General features: G+C 37.1%; 1 protein-coding gene across 1 annotated transcript in view; it reads right to left on the bottom strand.

Moving 5' to 3' along the window:
- Positions 1-18569, bottom strand: part of LOC117907011 (threonylcarbamoyladenosine tRNA methylthiotransferase) — a 37128-nt gene extending 18559 nt beyond the window's left edge. Inside the window, exons 1-2 of the mRNA XM_034820327.1 lie at positions 18274-18569; positions 18139-18177 (exon numbers count right to left, since the gene is read on the bottom strand). Coding sequence (XP_034676218.1) covers positions 18139-18177; positions 18274-18438 — 204 coding nt within the window. The 5' untranslated portion in view covers positions 18439-18569. The remainder of the gene's footprint in view (positions 1-18138; positions 18178-18273) is intronic.
- Positions 18570-19874: the final 1305 nt, after the last annotated feature.

Below are 19874 nucleotides of genomic sequence, written 5' to 3' on the forward strand. Positions count from 1 at the left end.
ACTTCTTGACAAATAGAGTATGATCAGCCTGACCTTGTTTGTAGCCCAGCTTCAGGACTGCTTTTGTGAATCTATCAAACCAGGCTCGGGGAGATTGTTTAAGGCCGTACAAGGATTTTTGGAGTTTGCAAACCTGATTCTTTGCCATACTTCCTTCGAAACCAGGTGGTATTTCCATGTAGACTTCCTCTTCTAGGTCACCATTTAGAAACGCATTTTTTATGTCCAGTTGTTGCAAGCACCAATCTTGATTGACAGCCAATGAGAGAAGAATCCTGATAGTGTTCAGTTTTGCAACAGGAGCAAAAGTCTCCTGATAGTCTATCCCATAGGATTGCGTAAACCCTCTAGCTACCAAACGAGCCTTGAATCTCTCGACTGATCCATCTGCTTTGTATTTTATGGTGAAAATCCACTTGCACCCCACGGGCCTCTTCCCAACCGGCAAATCTGTGATAGTCCACGTCCCATTCTTCTCAAGTGCATCAATCTCATCTTGTACTGCCTTCTTCCATTCTGAAATTTTTAATGCCTCTTGTATTGTGTTGGGAACCTGAGTATCATCAAGAGAAGTAGCAAATGCTCTGTAAGATGGTGATAGCCCTTCATATGTAACATAATTCCCAATTGGGTGATCTGTACATCTCCTAACACCCTTCCTCAATGCAATCGGCAGAGTAGAATCATCAATGCTGGGAATTAACACCTCTCCAGCCCTATCCTCACCTATGTTCTCTTCAGGAAGACTTGAATTGGAGTCAATATATTGGCCACATGTTGACTGTGATCCGTGCTCTAATTCCTGTCTTTTCCTCCTCCTGATGTAAACTTGTAAGTTCTCATTAGCAAGTTGTGGGGCTATAGGTTGAATAGGCATGGGAGACTGGATGGTCACAGGAGATGGCTGGACTGATGACGGTATGGGTGTGGACAACTCAGTGGGCGCGAATTGAAGAGGATTTGGTGACTCTGAGTGAAAAGAAGGTACACCCTCAAGAAGAGACTCCCAAACTTGATGTTCATTCATGCTCTCCCCCTGAACATGAGATTTGGGATAGAAGAAGACATGTTCAAAGAAAGAGACGTCCATGGTGGTGTAAAATCTTTTGTTGGTTGGAGAATAGCATTTGTACCCTTTTTGGGTTGGAGAATACCCTAGGAAAATGCACTTATTCGCTCGAGGAGCAAATTTGCTACGATTTTGAGGATACACATGAACGAATGCCGTGCAACCAAATACTTTGAGTGGTAAATCAGAAGAGGCTGCACGGGTGTGAGGAAATTGTTTTAAGAAAAGTTGACGTGGGGATTGAAAGGTAAGCACTCTGGATGGCATACGGTTAATCAAATAAGTAGCTGTGAGAATAGCTTCCCCCCAGAAATAGTTTGGAACATTAGAGGAAAACATAAGGCACCGGGCAACCTCCAAGAGATGTCTATTCTTGCGTTCAGCCACCCCATTTTGTTGTGGGGTGTCAACGCAAGAACTTATGTGGATAATGCCGTGATTTTGAAGATAAGTACTGAGACTACTAGTAAAGTATTCCTTTGCATTATCTGACTTGAGGACTTGAATTTTGGAATTGAATTGATTTTGAACCATAAGATGGAAGGTTTGAAAAATGTGCCCGACCTCTGACTTTTCTTTCATAAGGAAAACCCATGTTACCCGTGTATGATCATCAACGAATGTCACAAACCATCGAGTGCCAGAAATATTTTTTATCCGGGAGGGACCCCACACATCACTATGTACTAGAGAGAAAACAGTCGAAGGTTTGTATGGGATTTGAGGATAGACTGTTCGAGTATGCTTTGCAAACTGACAAATTTCACAGTGATAAGATGCTGGATTTTTATTGATAAATAATTTGGGAAACAATTTTGCAAGGTAAACAAAGCTAGGATGACCAAGGCGATAGTGTAACATTATAATCTCACTATCTTTATTGACCTTAGAATTTGACACAGAATTGAAAGACTCTAACATACTCTGAGACTGTACGCAACTTGCTTGAGAGACTTGGTTTGAGAATTGGCCACATGAGAGGAGGTAGAGCCCGGAACACAGTTCAGCACTGCCAATCATCTTCCCCGATTTCAAGTCCTGAAAAACACACAAGTTTGGATAAAATTTAGTAACACATTGGAGATCACGGGCCAATTTGCTAATGGACAAAAGATTACAATCCAAGTTTGGAACATGGAGAACAGAGTCAAGATATAAGTCTTTAGTAAGTTTTATAGAACCTGTCCCGGCAATTTTTGACTTTGAACCATCAGCAATATGGACGGATGAATGACCATTACTTGGCTTGTAATTTTGAAGAATGGTAGCATCTCCTGTCATGTGATCAGAAGCACCTGTGTCCACTATCCACGACTTCATTCCTCCTCGATTAGCAGTGAAGGCTACACCGGTAGTACTGCCACTGCCAACTTGGCTTAATAGTTTCTGTAGCATCTCCATCTGCTCTTTGTTGAATGGACTCGGCTCGGGAACAGAGGTGCTCTCAGAGTTGGCAGCCACGTGTGCTCTGCCATCTCTGTCAGACCGTGGCTTTGGTTTCCAATCAGCCGGTTTGCCATGAAGCTTCCAGCAAGTCTCCTTATAATGGCCTGGTTTCTTACAATAATCACACCAAGGCCTATCCCGTTTCTGACGATCTCCACCACTACTATTAAATGACCGAGTCGCAAGGGCAGAGGCATCCAATGTTGGGGCAGGTTGCTCTTTGGATCCCATCATCACTTTCTTTCTACTTTCTTCACGCCTAACCTCTGAAAAAGCCTCCCTGAGACTTGGCAGGGGTTTAATGCCCATGATTCGGCCTCTAACATCATCCAATTCCCTGTTTAGTCCTAGGAAAAACTTGAACAGTCTCTTTTGTTCCACAATTTTCCTGTATGTTGCTGCATCATCAGGACATTTCCATGAGTGAGTCTCGAATAAGTCAAGGTGCTGCCAATACCTTGTGAGTGTGTTGTAATACTGAGTAACTGTCTGCTCTCCTTGGCGGAAGTCATGTAGGGCTGATTCAACCTGAAAAAGTTCTGAAATATTTTCAGAACTTGAGTAAGTTTCTTTGGCTGCATCCCATATGTCCTTTGCAGTCCTAAACAACAAGAAATTTTCACCTATGTCATTATTCATGGAATTGATAAGCCATGACATGATCATGCTGTTTTCAATCTTCCACTTCCTGAAACCCGGTTCTGTAGTTTCTGGCATGACTGCTTCTCCAGTGAGGTACTCATCCTTTCCTTTACCGCAAATGAACAGCAACACAGATTGTGACCACTGTAAGTAGTTATGGCCATTTAATTTGTGTCCTGTGATGAGAATAGGAGAGGAATCACTACCACCAAGGTTTGGAATTTCAGATCTGCCTCCTAATTCTGGTGACGTGACGCTGGATACTTGTGATGATGCCATTCCGTATTTCGTCATGGACCGGAAAGGTAGAAGAACACTTCCCAAGGCACGTGCAGGGATTGGAGTTGAGGAAAAATAGCCGGAGGACGTCGGAAAAGCTGATCGGAGGGCTCGCGGAGGCAAAAAGACCCCAAAAGAGGCACGTGCAGGGCTTGGATGGCAGAAACAGGTACGTAGGGTGGCTGGTCGGCGTCAGGCGAGCTTGGAGTAGGAAGCGCGTCGCCGGAAAGTGGCTCACGCGCCCTCACGCGCCGGCGCGTGAGATGCAGTCGCCGGCCGGAAAAACGCGCGTGGGAGGCGCGTGGATGGTTTTCTGGCTCCGGTGTTTTTGGAAAAGTTGTAGATCTCCTCCAGACGCTCCTTGCGGTGTGAAAAAAACCGTCCCGGAAAAGTTCGCCGGAAAAGTTCGCCGGCGGTGAATGTTTTTCTGACGACGATTCGACCGACCGGAAAGCGTTTTCCCCTTGGCTCTGAGAACAGGGACTGATGACCGGAATGAGAGATGGTCGGATTGAGAGATGGCCAGAGAGATTTGGCCGGAATGAATGATGGCCTGAATATGAGGTAGCCAGAAGGGATTAGGGTTTCAGAAAACTGGCTCTGATACCATGAAGAATTTTTGAATTCCTTTATTGATACTTTAGGTACACACCATACACATATATATACACAACTGACTGAATAATAAAAAATCAATCTAGCTTGATTCTCTCCTAAAATTAGGAAACTGAATCATCCTAAATGATCTCTCCTTCTTTATTCCTAAAATACTTTCCTAAATTAAAAAAACCTAACTTTGAATGCCAAATTTCAACAGTGTTAGCATCCCAACCATTGGAGTGTGAACCATAAATGCTTAGTATGACCTGATGCCATAGAGCTGAACCCTCTCTAGGGTACCTCCACAGCCATTTCCCTAAAAGAGCGAGATTCCTCAGATAAATATTCCCAAAACCCAAACCCCCTATTTCCTTCATTTTACACACGACATCCCACCTGACTAAATGATCCCTTTTGCCTTCCCCAATCCCTGACCATAAAAAATCCCTCTGCAACCTCTCGATTTTTGCAGCGACTGAAGCGGGTAACTTAAATAAAGAAAGAAAGTAACAGGGCATATGGGTAAGGCAAGATTGGATGAGAGTTATCCTCCCTCCGAAGGATAGGTATGCCTTTTGTCATCCATCTAATCTTCTTGAAATTCTCTCAATCACAGGATCCCAAAATCCCCCTGCCCTGGGGTTCCCACCCAAAGGAAGACCCAGATAGAGTATAGGCCAGCCTGAAGCCTTGCATTCAAGTGTCTCAGCCAATCTTGAAATATGAGCTTGATCCAAATTGATACCACAAATATTACTCTTGTCTAGATTGACCTTAAGCCCAGAAATATGCCCAAATGCTAACAAAAGACTCTTGAGAGTCTACAAGTCTTCCTCCCTAGTGTTAGAAAAGAAGATGGTGTCATCGGCAAATTGCAAATGAAATACCCTAGTTCTGTTTCTACCCATCCTGAAACCCTCCAACATATTTCTCTCCTCTGCTCTCAAAAGCATCCTACTCAATGCATCTGCTACTAAGGTAAACAAAAAGGGGGATAAAGGGTCACCTTGTCTTAATCCTCTCGATGCCTTAACCCAACCTTTAGCGCTACCATTCACCAATACTGCATAAGATACCGAGGACAAACATTCACTAATTTCTCGATATTGAAATGAAGTCTTGAAATTCCCCATAAAAGAGGTGCCTCAAAAAGTGGGTCGTAGCCCTAGTACAAAGAAGCATGGAAGAAGCACCAAACAACATAAAAAGAAAAGGAACAACTACAAAATAAAGCAATTCTTAACCTCTACCAAGCAATCTATGACTGCCGAGACTGACAAACAAAAATGAGATTTGATTATAATATCTTCCAAAGCCAACTCAAAGCTTCCAGATCTTTCAAAATTCCTCCAGTTCTGCTTTTTCCACACACCAAATTAGCACAAATAGATTGTCCTCCTGAAATTTGCCTACACTTCCTAGCAAGGCCCCAGGTCAACGGTGCATCCATAGAGCTAGACAGCACCTAAGACACTCAAAATGGAAAAGGATGTGATTTCCAATTCCTACCTTTTGTTTTTTTTTTTTTTTCCTTTTTTTTTTCCACAAAGACAACATTATTAAATTATAAAATTTGGATTAAAAATTAATTTACTACATCTAAATACCTTACACTTATCTAAATACCTACTAGAATCAACAAGTCTAATTAATTTTGAAAAGTAAAGAGTTAGGATTTGATGTTCTTAATCCTGCAAATTGAAAATCCATAAATTAATAAATTAATCTTAACAATTGAACATACATTTCAATCACAAATTTATAAATCTAAAGATGAACCACTTATAAATCAGTGATTAATCAATGAAACTTAACTTAGAAATTTTAAACATTTTCTTAGCAACTAATCATAATTAGAAACTTTAGTTACTAATTTCTTAATTAATCTATCATTTTTTTTAATTGTAATTCATTTTAGTATTTTGGGATATTTCGAAATTTGTTAAGTTACTTTTATTTTAACTATTAGTTTTCAAATATGCCATCTTAATTATATAAAATAGCAACATAATAGATTTTGGTGTTCAAGATATTGGAAATATAATAAATTATCTTTTTTTGAAATTATTATTTTTTGCAAGAATAAAGACTATTTACTTGACACATAACAACATTAAGACAGGGACAAAAACGGATAACCTAATACTTAACGATATTCATTTTCAGATATTAATAAAAATGAACAAATTAATATTCAACAAAATTAAGCATTATTTATACTTATATTAAGATTTTAGATTTAATATAGTAAAAAAAATAGTGCTTAGAGTTCCAAAACTAGCATACCACAACTAGTATTCTTCTCTATAGATTAACCTCCCTTCACAAATCCATATAACTATTTTTCAAGTACACACACCAAAGCATATGAAAAGAGGAACCAATCACAAACATGGTATAGCGAAAAGCTCTTGAAATGTTTTTCAGTTTTTTTTTAAATTTTACTATGTTTAAATGAATTTGTAAGCATACATTATTTCTTGAATTCTAAATGGCTAAGTAGGTTTCTACTTATCGTACTCACTTAAGAATAATCCAAAATAACAAAAAGAATTAGTAGAAATGTTCAAACAATTGACCAGTCCGATATGACTTGGCCGAGCCTTATTAGTCATGATCATGCCTAAGACACAACTTCATTATAGTGTTGTGTAGCAATGACCCGATCCTGACTCATATATGAATTGCTTGACTCAATCAACTAATAAGACAATTGAAAGTCACCTTTCAAAGTTCTAGGGGCTTACAACAAGGCAACCCATTGTCTCCTTATTTATTCATCTTGGCAATGGAGACTCTTTCTCTCATTCTTATGAAAGCAAGGGAGGGAGGGTTCATCAATGGCTTTCAAGTTAGGGGAAGAGAAGGAGAGGGGGTGGAGATTTCCCACTTGTTGTTTGCAGACGACACCCTCATTTTTTGTGATGCTAGGAAGGAAGTCCTTGAGTATTTGAGCTGGATTCGTATGTGGTTTGAGGCTATGTCAAGCCTAAAGATTAATTTGGAGAAAAGTGAACTCATCCCTATTGGGGAAGTCTCAAACTTAGAGGATCTTGTCGGGGCTTTAGGGTGCAAGGAGGGTTCCCTCCCTTCTATGTAAGACTTTCGCTAGGAGACCCTTTCAAGTCCTCTAAGGTATGGGATGGGTTGGAAGAGAGATTTTGAAAAAGATTAGCATTGTGGAAGAGGCAATATCTTTCAAAAGGTGGAAAGTTAACCCTGGTGAAGAGCACTTTGTCCAATCTGGAGATTTACTTTATGTCTCTCTTTGTCATTCCAAGGAGAGTAGCCGCTAGCCGCTAGACCAAAGAAGATTCAAAGAGACTTTTTTGTGAGGAAGAGGTGCCTTAGAACAAAAGCCGCACTTGGTGAGATGGGCTATTGTTCAGTTAGACAAACAGCAAGGGGGCTTGGGCATTAGAGATTTAACCATCCTCAATGAGGCTCTCTTAGGCAAGTGGTCTTGGAGATTTGCAAGTGAATGGGACACTCTCTAAAAACAGGTGATTGTGGGCAAGTATGGACAAGTTGAGGGGGGTTGGTGTTCTAAAGTTGTTGGGGAAGGACATGGTGTGGGGGTGTGGAAGGCTATCTGAGGCAGATGGGAGATGTTCAAAACAAGAACTGAGTTAACAATTGGGTTTAGGAACAGGGTGAAGTTCTAGAAGGACAAGTGGTGTGGGGATTCATCCTTGAGAGAGTCCTTTCCTAAGCTTTATTCCATAGCCTCCTCTAAAGATGCTTGGGTGAGTGACCTTTGGGAGGATGGTGGTTGGAGTCCTAGGTTTACTAGGCAACTGCATGATTGGGAACTAGAGAAGGTGTAGGCCTTCTTGGGGAGATTGTCAACACACCCTTTGTCTGTGGAGACGGATGATGCCATGGTATGGTTGCCTACGAAGGATGGTGCTTTCTTTGTTAAGTCCTACTCCTCCTTGGCTGATAGGAGAGTGGAACCATTCCCCCATGGTATTGTTTGGAATTCTTAGGTGCCCTCGAGAATTAGCTTATTTGCTTGGGAAGCAACTTAGGGCAAGATTTTGACTTTGGATCAACTCAAAAAGAGGGGTTGGAGGATTCCTAATAGATGTTACTTGTGTAAGGAAGAAGAAGAAAGTAGTGACCATATTCTCATCCATTGTTCGAAAGCTCGTTTGTCGTGGCAGTTGATCTTTGCACTTTTTGGCATTCAGTGGGTGTTGAGTTGTTCAGTTAGAGAGGTCCTTCTGAGTTGGCACGGGTCCTTTGTGGGTAAAAAGAGGAAGAAGGCTTGGAAGGCTGCTCTGTTGTATATATTTTGGGCATTATTGCTAGAGCGAAATAGGAGGGCTTTTGACAACTTTGAAAGCACGGATCAAATAATTAAAAAAAAAAAATGTATCTATTTTTGGATTGGGTTAGATTGTACATTGAGGGTAGATCTTTATCATTGTTAGACTTTGTAGATTGGATAGGCTCACGATAGGATGCGGTAGCAGGTTTTTGTGTCTTCACGCCTTTTTATCCTTTTTTCTTCGTATACGACGTGTATACTTTCTTTCTTTTAATACAATTCTTATTTACCTATAAAAAAAAAAACACCACAACTTAATTAAACAAAAACAAGAAAAAAATAGAGTATCACTACCTTTCTCAAAGATTCCCCACATCCAGAAAAAATGTCTCAATCTATGCCAAGGAACAAAAAATTCAATTTGATTTACTTTCAAATAATTATTGAATTATAATCAATTACATTCTTTTATTTATTTTTATTTTTATTTTCAAAAAATAAAAACAGTTCTTTAGCAAGTTATAATTTCAATATGTTTTAATATACAAATTAACAAAATTGGTATTGAATATAAAAAATGTTATGATAATGCTTAATAATTTTCAAGTCTTAATATTATTATAAACCAATCTATTGAACTACCAATTTTCCTAAAAGCTTAAGCTTATAAGATTTTAGCTCAATATGCATATCATACTCCTTAACACCCTCCCTCATGTGTAGCCTCATACCTACACGTAAAGAGATACCATAGAAAGGCAAATTGGAGAAGAGAGATACCAAATGAGGAAACAAACATGCAAATTGTGGAGAAGTAGCTCAAGCCCACAACCTCCCGCCAAACCAAGTTTTGATACCATGTTGAATAACCAATTTTCTTGAAAACTTAAACTTACAAGATTTGGACTCAATATGCATATCATGCTCCTTAACACAATCCAAGCACATACTTTTATAACTATTTAATAAATCTCAAATATCGCAAATATTTTTTTATTGATTTATTGAATTTATCTAATTGTAACAATCTTTTTTATAATTTTCATTTCTTTTAGTGGATGAATTGGTGCTGCTCTACGGCTACCTTCTCAATCCTCATCAATGGAAGCCCCTCGGGCTTCTTTCGTAGCTCTAGGGGATTGAGACAGGGCGACCCTCTATCCCCCTATCTATTCCTTTTTGCCATGGAAGCCCTTAGCCAATTGTTGTCTTGTGCAAGAAATGGGGGCTTTATTTCTGGTTTCAGAGTGGGAGGAAGAGAAAGAGAGGGGCTGCTCGTGTCCCATCTCTTGTTTGCCAATGACACCTTAATCTTCTGTGACGCCGAAGCAGATCAGTTGCAATATCTTAGCTGGACCTTCATGTGATTTGAGGCGATTTCAGGATTAAAAGTCAATCTGAGCAAAACGGAGGCCATCCCAGTGGGGGAAGGCATTCCTATGGAGACTCTTGCGTCGGTCTTGGGATGTAAGATAGGGAGTTTACCTACCTCCTACTTGGGTCTTCCCCTTGGAGCCCCTTACAAATCTACTAGGGTGTGGGATGCAGTGGAAGAAAGATTCAAGAAAAGGTTGTCTCTATGGAAAAGGCAATACCTCTCCAAAGGTGGTCGTCTTACCTTGCTAAAAAGCACTCTCTCTAGCCTCCCAACCTATTTCCTTTCTCTCTTTGTAATCCCCAAGAAAGTGTGCACAAGACTTGAAAATATCCAAAGGGATTTCTTATGGGGCGGTGGTGCCTTTGAGAATAAACCCCACTTGGTGAGTTGGAAGGCTATTTGTGCTACTAAAAAGGAAGGAGGCCTGGGCATTCACAGTCTATCTACTTTTAACAAGGCCCTTCTTGGGAAGTGGTTGTGGAGATTAGCTAATGAGAATGAGTCCCTTTGGAAGCAAATTATCTCTAGTAAGTATGACCTCCAAGAGGGGGGATGGTGCTCCAAAGGAGTAAGAGACCGTTATGGGGTGGGGGTTTGGAAGGCTATCAGAAATGGTTGGGAGAACTTTCGTTCTCATTCCTGCTTCATCATAGGAGATGGCACTAGAGTGAAATTTTCGAAGGACTTGTGGTGTGGAAATCAAGCTCTGGAAGAAGCTTTCGCCATCTTGTTTAATCTTTCCGTCAACAAAGAAGGCTGGGTCGCTGAGGCTTGGGAGGAAGACGAAGTTGGGGGAAGCTGGGGACTTCGTTTTAATAGGCACCTTAATGATTGGGAGGTGGGAGAAGTAGAAAGCTTATTATGTAAGCTTCATCCTTTGACCATTAGAAGAGGTGTGGAGGACTTGTTCCGGTGGAAAGAGAACAAGAATGGGACCTTTTCTGTCAAGTCTTTTTATAGTTCACTTTCAAGGGACACCAAGCCCCCCTTCCCGGCTAGAACTATTTGGACGCCTTGGGTTCCAATTAGGGCTAGCTTCTTTGGGTGGGAGGCGGCTTGGAACAGGCTACTCACCACTGATCGCCTGAAGAGATTTGGTTGGAGCATTCCCAACAGATGTTTTTTGTGTAAACAAGAGGAGGAAACCACAGATCACCTTCTTATGTTCTGCGAGAAAGCTAGAATGTTATGGCTTCTGATCTTCTCCCTTTTTGGGGTGCAATGGGTGATGCACTCCTCTGTGAAAAGAAACCTCCTGGGTTGGCATGGTTCTTTTGTGGGCAAGAAAAGGGAGAAAGCTTGGAAAGCTGCCCCCCTCTGCCTAATGTGAACCATTTGGAAAGAAAGGAATAGAAGGGCTTTCGACGATATTGAGAGGAACGATCAAGATATTAAATCCATTTTTTTGTACACTTTTGTGAATTGGGTTAGGGTATACATAGAGGAACACACTTTGTCTTTGATAGATTTCGTCGACTGGCTAGCCACCAAGTAAGGGTCAGACTTGTTTGTTCATTTGTTTTTGCTGCTTTGTATTTGGTATACTCCGTGTATACCCTTCTCTAGCCTTTTGGCTCTTAATGAATTTTCTTTACCTATCAAAAAAAAAAAAAAAATTGGGATTTACTGAAGCAAAAAATCAATACCACAAATTTGAACCATGAAAGGATCTAGCCAGAGTTTTTGACATCAGAAATTACTTTTTTTAGAAGAAAATAAATAGAATGCATTACAAGGTGATTAACGAGAGATAAGGAGAGCAACCCAAGTACACACAAAGTGTACAGGAAGTGCACAAAGTGCAAACACCAAGGCTAAGTTATTTTATCCATAGTTTTTAAAAACTTACGATACATGATACGATACATTTTTTATGGAAATTGATACGTATCACAATCCATATCTTATTTTAAAACATATCTTATGATACATATACGATACATGATACAATACTTGATATTACGATACAACGATATATACATCTTCAATTATTTTTTGGAATTTTTTTAAAAAAAATCAAATTAAAATTTTTTTGTTAAAAAAATTTATTGTATTATTTGTCTAAAATATACAAAAATATTAAAAATTGATCATAAAAATGATAAATAGGTTAAATAATCTTAACATGAAAAGTTGCATTCTTGTTGTCATATTCTATATTAGAAGTCATTATTTTTATAATGAATATTGAAAATTTTTCATTTGAATAGTTTGAATGTTGGCAATGAAAATAATGTTGATTAGTGACTAAAAATTTTTACTTAACATATTAAGTTTTTTTATTTCTTTTTTTGTGGAAAAGAAATGATGACAGACTTAAAAAGCTAGAATTTTGAAGATGACACAAAGACATACATACATATGTGTGTTTGTATCAATTAACATTCAATGTGTGTATCAAAATATGCCTAGTCAAAATTTGTAACTAAATATTGAAGAAGTTTACCGTTGTGGATTTTTTTTATATATATATAGGTTTATTGTTGTGGATTATGTAATGAATCTATATATTAAAGTTATATTTTGTTAGTTTGAACTTGTCAAAACTTTAACATTCAATGCTTTGATATGATAGATATACTTTAACTCTTTAGATCATACCATCTTCCATAAAATTGGTTATACGTTACTCTATACTCCATACTTTAAATAGAAATACACACATATACATATTTTTTCTATTTATTTTTCACTTTATAAAAAAACTAATGATATTCAATACAATATGATTCACGTTACAGAAAAACAATATACGATACGTTTTACGAGTTAACAACTATGATATTATCCCTATACTATCTTCAAAATCCAAGAAGGGCATTGAGTGAGAGCCCATAATCCCTCTAGCAATAAAAATAAAGATTTTAGAACAATATTTTTCAGCTCCACACAAGATCACTCTACACCTTCAAAAGATCTATTATGCCTTTTCCAAGTGAACAAAAAATACATAATTGAATCATCCTCCAAATAGTCACGCACTTGGTTCAAACAAAAAAACAATTCCAACTAAGAAGTGTTTCTCTAACTAATTAAGGACACATCTAAGGCACACCAAAAGGAGAAAGGACCATAGACCATGAACCATAGGTTCATTTGCAATGAATGAGATTGAGGGCTACCAAATCCACATCATCCTTGCGAAGACAACACCTATTAGCTAATTCCTAGCCTCTTTTCATGAATTGGTCTAAAATCTCCTAGGTTGATTCCACACAAAAAAAAAAAAAAAATTAATTTAAAAAAAAAAAAAATGTGTCTAAGAAGGCACTCTAGAGTTCAAATCAACAACTCAGCAATAAATAAGAAGGCCCTTTAGAGACTAAGACCCAATAGTATGATTTGATGGAAAATAAACCCTTTCTATCAATCTACTAGAATAGCTTATCCTCCACATCAATTAACATCGAAAAGAGGGTAAAGATTTTTTTTTTTTTTATGAGAAATAATAATGTAATCTATTAAATACGGTTTAAAAAGTACAAAAGAATGATGAGAAATCCTCCTAAAAACAAAGAACTAAACAAATGGAACCTCCAAAATGCTAAATAAACCTATACATCATATGGAAAGTACACGAAACAACCTCTCCTTGCTAGCCCACATCTTTGGACCTACACACCAACAACCAATCAAGTAGAACCACATTAAGGAGAACACCTTTAAAAGTTGTGGTGCAAGAGGCCCAAAAGGAAGAAAGGAAATGAATGGTATCCCAAAGAACTTCTAAATTCCTCACCTTATCCTCAAAAATCCTAGCATTTCTTCCCACCACACAACCCAAATGAAAGCCAAACAAGTAGTTTGTCATAGTACCAAGCCTCTGATAAAGCATCCCAATCTCTTACATGCAATGGTCATCATGTCACAAATACTCCTAGGAGGAACCCAATCCAACTTAGCCAATCTAAATAATTTGTGACACAGCCCCAAAGTCAATGAACACTATAAAAAAAGATGATCTACCGATTCTCCACACTCCATACACAAAATACAAACATCAAGATTGAAGGCTTTGTAGGATCTTCTTAGTTGTAGGAAGTCATTGGTGTTTACCTTTTTATATGACACTAACCAAGCAAAGCACTTAACCTTAAGAGGAGTTTGAGATTTTTCAAACAAAATTGGTAGAAAGGAAATAAACTAGATCAAAATGATTAGACAAGGCTACAAAGAAAGACTTTACTGTAAATAAACCTGAAGAAGACAAAGACTAAGCTCTCGCATCTAGAACAGATGGAGACAAGTGCAAACAAGTAAAAGAGGAAATTAGTCTTTCTAGATCTTCTATCTATTGGGATAAAGCCTTAGAAAACATAAAATAGTTTTAGATTCATTAATAAATTTATTTATTTATGCTTCTTGTTCTCTTTACCATCCCATTTTGCATTGATTGATTATCTAAGCATACACGTCCATTTCGTTTGCATTGTACATGACTTGGATGCATTAAAAGTTGCACAAAGGACACAAGTCATGGGTTCCTTGTAAAATGATTAATTGTTCACAATCAGTTCAAGGATTTAGGCGATCCAGTAGATACTGTAGTGCATCACCTCTTAATTGAAATGATGGCTTGTTTTGGCCGTCGGGATAGGTTTCTCACTATAAATGCACAAGTGTGCATAGTTACACATTAAACAAAACCTACAATGAATCATGACGTAAGGTTATTTGTTGTCTCAATCTTGAGAGGATATTGAGTCTATGTCAAAATTAACAACAAACATTGACCTATGGGTGAAACCCTAAGATGGTCATATATCCTTATGGATTTGGTCACTATTGATGAAGGTGGATGACAATAAGTATTCTCAATAAAGGCACCATGATATCTCATGGGAGCGAAACAATACATCCCCTTGGGTAATCCAAAGAACATGTGATCTAGAAGACTATAATCATAGCATTTTCTTCAATGAAAACTTGACATATGCTCCTTAGAGATAAAGTATGTCAACTGATCACATAATAGGTGAATCTATAACTCAAGGATTAAAAAGGTGGTCTTAATAGGTGATAACACTAATTTGTTAAATTACGGACACCAATTTATAAGGAGTCTCCCTGCAGTGGATGGTAGGTTACGAACTCAAGCTTCGTCTCATTATTATTTTCATAGGTTACTGAAGTGTAGTTGATTCTCTATAGTGGGATGTTGAATCAACTTCAAAATTGGATTCTAAGGAAGCCAGTACTATCCTATGGGTCCCAGTGGTCCCTGCTCAAGCTCATATACCTTGATGACATAGTTTATGAGAGTTGGATAAGCTCTAGGTTCACTTATGTGCATAAAGACATTTTTGATAATCATGTAAGATTGCTCAGGGATTAGTGAACGATATATCTTAATTGAGCTAATTGATTAATTAAACAATCATATTGGGTTAATTAATTAATTAAGACCAATTTTTTGGGCTAGATTAAGTGCGTTAGGCCCCTAATGAGCTCAAGTCACTTAAACCTAATGGGAAACCCCATATATACCCCATTAAGAGTTACAATTTCCGGTAGGTTGGCTTTCACTATCCAAAGAGTAAGGCTAAAAGAGCTTTAGCCTCCACCCTCCCAAACACCCCATCATTCGAGTGCCAAGGTTTGAGGTCAAGTCATCAAGCGAAAGGTTGTGGGTATACGAGCCTTCCAGCGATTTTAAATTTGATCTTCTCTTAACGACTTTGATTTGGGAACATCCAAATCAAAGGTAAAGTTTCTAAAGCACTTAATCTAGGTCCTTTAATGTTAAAAAGTGTATTTTTGCTTCTATCATATAGGATCTAAAAGCCTTAGGGAGTTATCATGCACCTAACCTAGTCCTAAGATAAGGAACAGAGAGATCCAGGATCCCCTACACTATCTCAAAATCAAAAGCTTACAACGAAAGTTAAAGTTCCAAGAAAATGGATAAGAAGACCTAAGAATTAATGTGATAGCAAGGTTTTCAACTGTGACAATTCTGAATAAACCTGAGAATTGAGAATCCAAAGGTTGATCCCTTTATCACAAGTGCTCCCAAAAACAAATTCTCGTCCCATCTCCCACCACAAATTGAATGTACCTAGTAAAATCCTGAAAGACCTATGCAATAGCTTTCCATGGACAACGATGTTACCACCTGACTATAGTGTTGCCATCCCACCCATTAGTATGTGCCCCATAAATACTTTAAATAACCAGATGTCACAAAGCAAAACCTTCCCTAGGAAACCTCCATGGCAAAAGAGGGTAAAGATCTAAAGCAATGATTCCAATCCTCAAAATTCCATGTTTGAAAATTTTCGTCTGCATTTGAGAAACCAACTATTCTCATCACAAATATTTTTCATGATGCTTTAAGGAGTCCTTATTGCACTAAAACTTGACTCTATTGCTGCCATTCCTAAAGAAAAACCTCATCCTATGGAAAATATCAATTCCGCTCTTTCTTATGGCTTTCCAAAGGCTTAAGCCAACTCCACCCCTCCCTTCACCAAAGCATCATCCCCCTTCCAAGTCTGCAAACTTCCCACAATTGCCTCACAATTCTTAATACTTCCCACAATCACCTCCCTCGTTTAGTGGAACGCACTTCATTGCTGGCAATAGAACAAGTGTTAAATTTTGGAAAGATAGATGGTGTGGTGACTCATCTTTGAATGTATCTTTTTCATCTTTGTTCTCTTTAACCAATGATAAAGACATTTGGGTGGGTAGCAAAGGTGTGGGATCAAGGAGGAGAAGGGGGTTGGTGGAGCCCCCACTTCTCAAGGCATTTTCATGATTGCAATATTGAAGGTGTGACAGCCTTGGTACAGATGCTGCAAAAGTGCTCAATTAGGAGTGAGGAGGAGGACAAATTAGGTGGAAGGAATCCAAAAATGGCGTGTCAATTAAATCTTTCTATCACTCTTTAGTTCAAGGAAGAAGTGAGCTTTTCCCCTTCATCATGGTTTGGAATCCTTGGATACCTATGAAGGTGGGATTCTTTGCATGGGAATCAACTTGGGGGATGATCTTAATGATTGATCACCTTAAAAGCATTGAATGGACGATGCCTAATCATTGCTACATGTGCAAAAATGAGGAAGAATCAATTGATCATCTACTTCTCCATTGCCCCAAAGCTAGTATCCTATGGCAACCAGTTTTCTCTCTTTTTGGTATTGTTTGGGTGATGCATTCCACAATAAGAAAAAATCTTTTAAATTGGCATGGTGCTTTCATGCAAAAAAACGGAGAAAAAAAAAAAGAAATCTTGGAGGTGACCTCTTTGTGATTGTTTTGGACATTGTAGAAGGAAAAAAAGCAAGAGGTCATTAATGTACATAGATGATCATTCTTTGTCCATGATTGACTTTGTTGATTGGCTTAGCTTAATGTAAGAAGAGTGAAGTTGTATTTTGTGTTTCCCTCCTTTTTTAAGCACACCTTTGGTGGGCATCAAATGTATACACCATGTGTACATTGCTATACCTCTTGCTTAGGCATCTTTAATATATTTTCGCTTTTTGCCAATTAAAAGAAGTATATGCTTTTATAACTATTTAATCAGCGTCAATTTGATAGATATTTTTTATTAATTTGTTAGAGCATATCAAATAGTAGTTATTTTTCTAACAGTTCACATTATTCTTTTTAGAATTTTTAAGTTTTGTAAGTAGCATATTATTCATATTGGTTGATACCAATGTGAAGTGCCAAGACCACCTGGCACTAGGACTTGCCAAAATCAACAACCAATACTGAGACTTTGAACCATAACTGAATCTAGCGCATTTTGAAATTAATCCAATTTGTATTTGACATTAAAAAAAACTTGAATACAATTTTCCATCCAAACATGGATTGCCTTTAATAACAGAAAAGACTCACAGAAGACTCAAACATCACCAGAGGATCCAATATATAACTAGTGGATTATTGGGTTTATGAGTTGGACAAAAAGCTGATTTGCCTTCAATGTTTGATAGCTGATGAGTTAACTGATAATAGGTTGCTTGAGTTCCCAGGGTGCCCATTAAGAAAATGAACAAATTAATTTGCCAATATTCTTTTCTACTGATTAACCTCCTCTCACCAAACTAATAGGATTATTTCTCAAGTACATCCACCAAGGTAAATGCTACCAAAAGAAACTACAAACATGATCAATGGAAAAGCTCTTACAAAGTTCCCTAGTTTTTGAGGTTTTATAGTTCACACATTTTAGAATCAACCCAATTCGTGTTTGGCATCGAAAATTCCTTTAAAGAAAAGAAAAAAAAACAAATTTTCCCGTTCATATTTTTTGCACACAGCGAACAAAATAGAAATAAGTGCTAAAATACCTATCCAAATTCCACAACTTCTAGGCAAAACCTAAAATGTTCTCAAGAACCCAGATTCCAGATTCGAACTTTAAGCAAATAACTTCCGTTTCAATCCAAACAGAATGAGAATTAGAAGAAAATATAAACAAGGATGAGCACTTGCCTGGTTATGCGAGCACCCAAAAGTCTTCATATAAATTGTCTGCCAAAAAAATAGAACAAATAAAAACTACTATTACTACCCATATCCCAACAAACACACATAGAATTGAAATCATATAAAGCGAGAGAGAGAGACCTGGGTGCCCGGAATTATAGAATCTTGGATATGAGATTTCTTTTCCAGGTTGGGTTTGTTTTTATTCTGCTTGGGGTTAAACCCAACAGAGGCCAACGGTAGTCGAAACCCAGGAGGGGCTCCACCAACTCCATTGCCAACCAGCAAGTCTTCTATGTCTTCCATTCACGCCCAGATCTTTCTCTCCACTCTCCTCTCTCGCACTTCTGCTACAAGCCTACAACTAGGGGTCGTGAGTATGGTGTGTGCAAGCGAGCCAACCCCTAGGGTGAACTTGGGCTCAAGGAGTGGGCTCCCTGGCTAAACCCAAGTTTACTTTCCTCTGGGTTCGACGAATAGTTGTTTTATAATCGTAGGCTGTTAGAAACCTGTGATTCGTACATAAAAATTTCTTTTAGTGAGACTAGTTCAATGATTTCCATAAAAATTATATTTCACACTATTTTATAAAAAATAAAAAAATTCATTTTCACACAAATTTCTTTGACAAATACATCTCTTAGAAACGATTTAACAAGATCAATTTTATCAAATTACGTTCTCAAATGTAAATAATCTAATTAATAAATCATAGAATTATACTTATCAAGCAAGAAATTAAAAAAAACAAAAAAAAAAATCTCGATAAAAAAAAACATTTCCTTAAAAATCGAAAAGCTTATATAAGCTATTAAATATGAAAATATGAAGTTTGGTAGTAAATCTTCACAAATGCGTTAACACTTAGTGTTTTAAATCAACTAGTGTCACCCACCGAAAATCATTATATAAGCAATAGTTTGGTAGCAATGTATGCATTCCTCCATGAATAGTTTGTCAATCTTTCAAAAAAGAGAGAAAGAGAGCGATGAATGGTGTAATATAAGGTACAATCTACCCTTAAGCTAACTCTAGGAATTTGATATTCGTAAAACTAAGAGGTGTTGTTTTAGGAAATCCTAAGATACGAGAATGAAGAAACCTCGATAAAAACAACCCAACTCAAGGGACCTCTAACTTGCAAAAACTCAATCACAACCAAAGATGAAAATATCGATAATTACAAATATATCAGTATTTCGATTTTACAGATATATCGGATATATCGAAGATATATCAACTGATATTTTTATACAAAATATCAATAGATTTAAAATTAATCAGAACTTATAGAATATTTTTTAAAAAAACTCTTAAAAATGAAATTAGAAGTATAATAGATATTTTAAAGTTATTTTGTTCACGAAATTGATATATGTAGGATATAATTTATCATATATCATAATAATATTATATGCTATGATAAAAAATATAAATTTCATAAGTGTACATTTATTATTAAATTATATTAAATATTATTTGATAATAATATTGTAATATTTGATTATAATATGTCTAATTTAAAAATATATTTAATATTAAAATTATAATCCATTTAATTCAATTGTATTAAATTATATAAAATAAATTATGATATATTTATATTTTTTAATATTTAATTAATATATTAATGATATTAAAAATACTATAAAGAAAATTATCATGATAGTTTTTTATATTTTTGGTAATTAATAAATGAAATTTTGTCATTTAATTATAAAATAATTATTATTAATTTGCTC

Source organism: Vitis riparia, chromosome 18, assembly GCF_004353265.1.
Source record: "Vitis riparia cultivar Riparia Gloire de Montpellier isolate 1030 chromosome 18, EGFV_Vit.rip_1.0, whole genome shotgun sequence".
In the NCBI taxonomy this organism is placed as follows: Eukaryota; Viridiplantae; Streptophyta; class Magnoliopsida; order Vitales; family Vitaceae; genus Vitis; species Vitis riparia.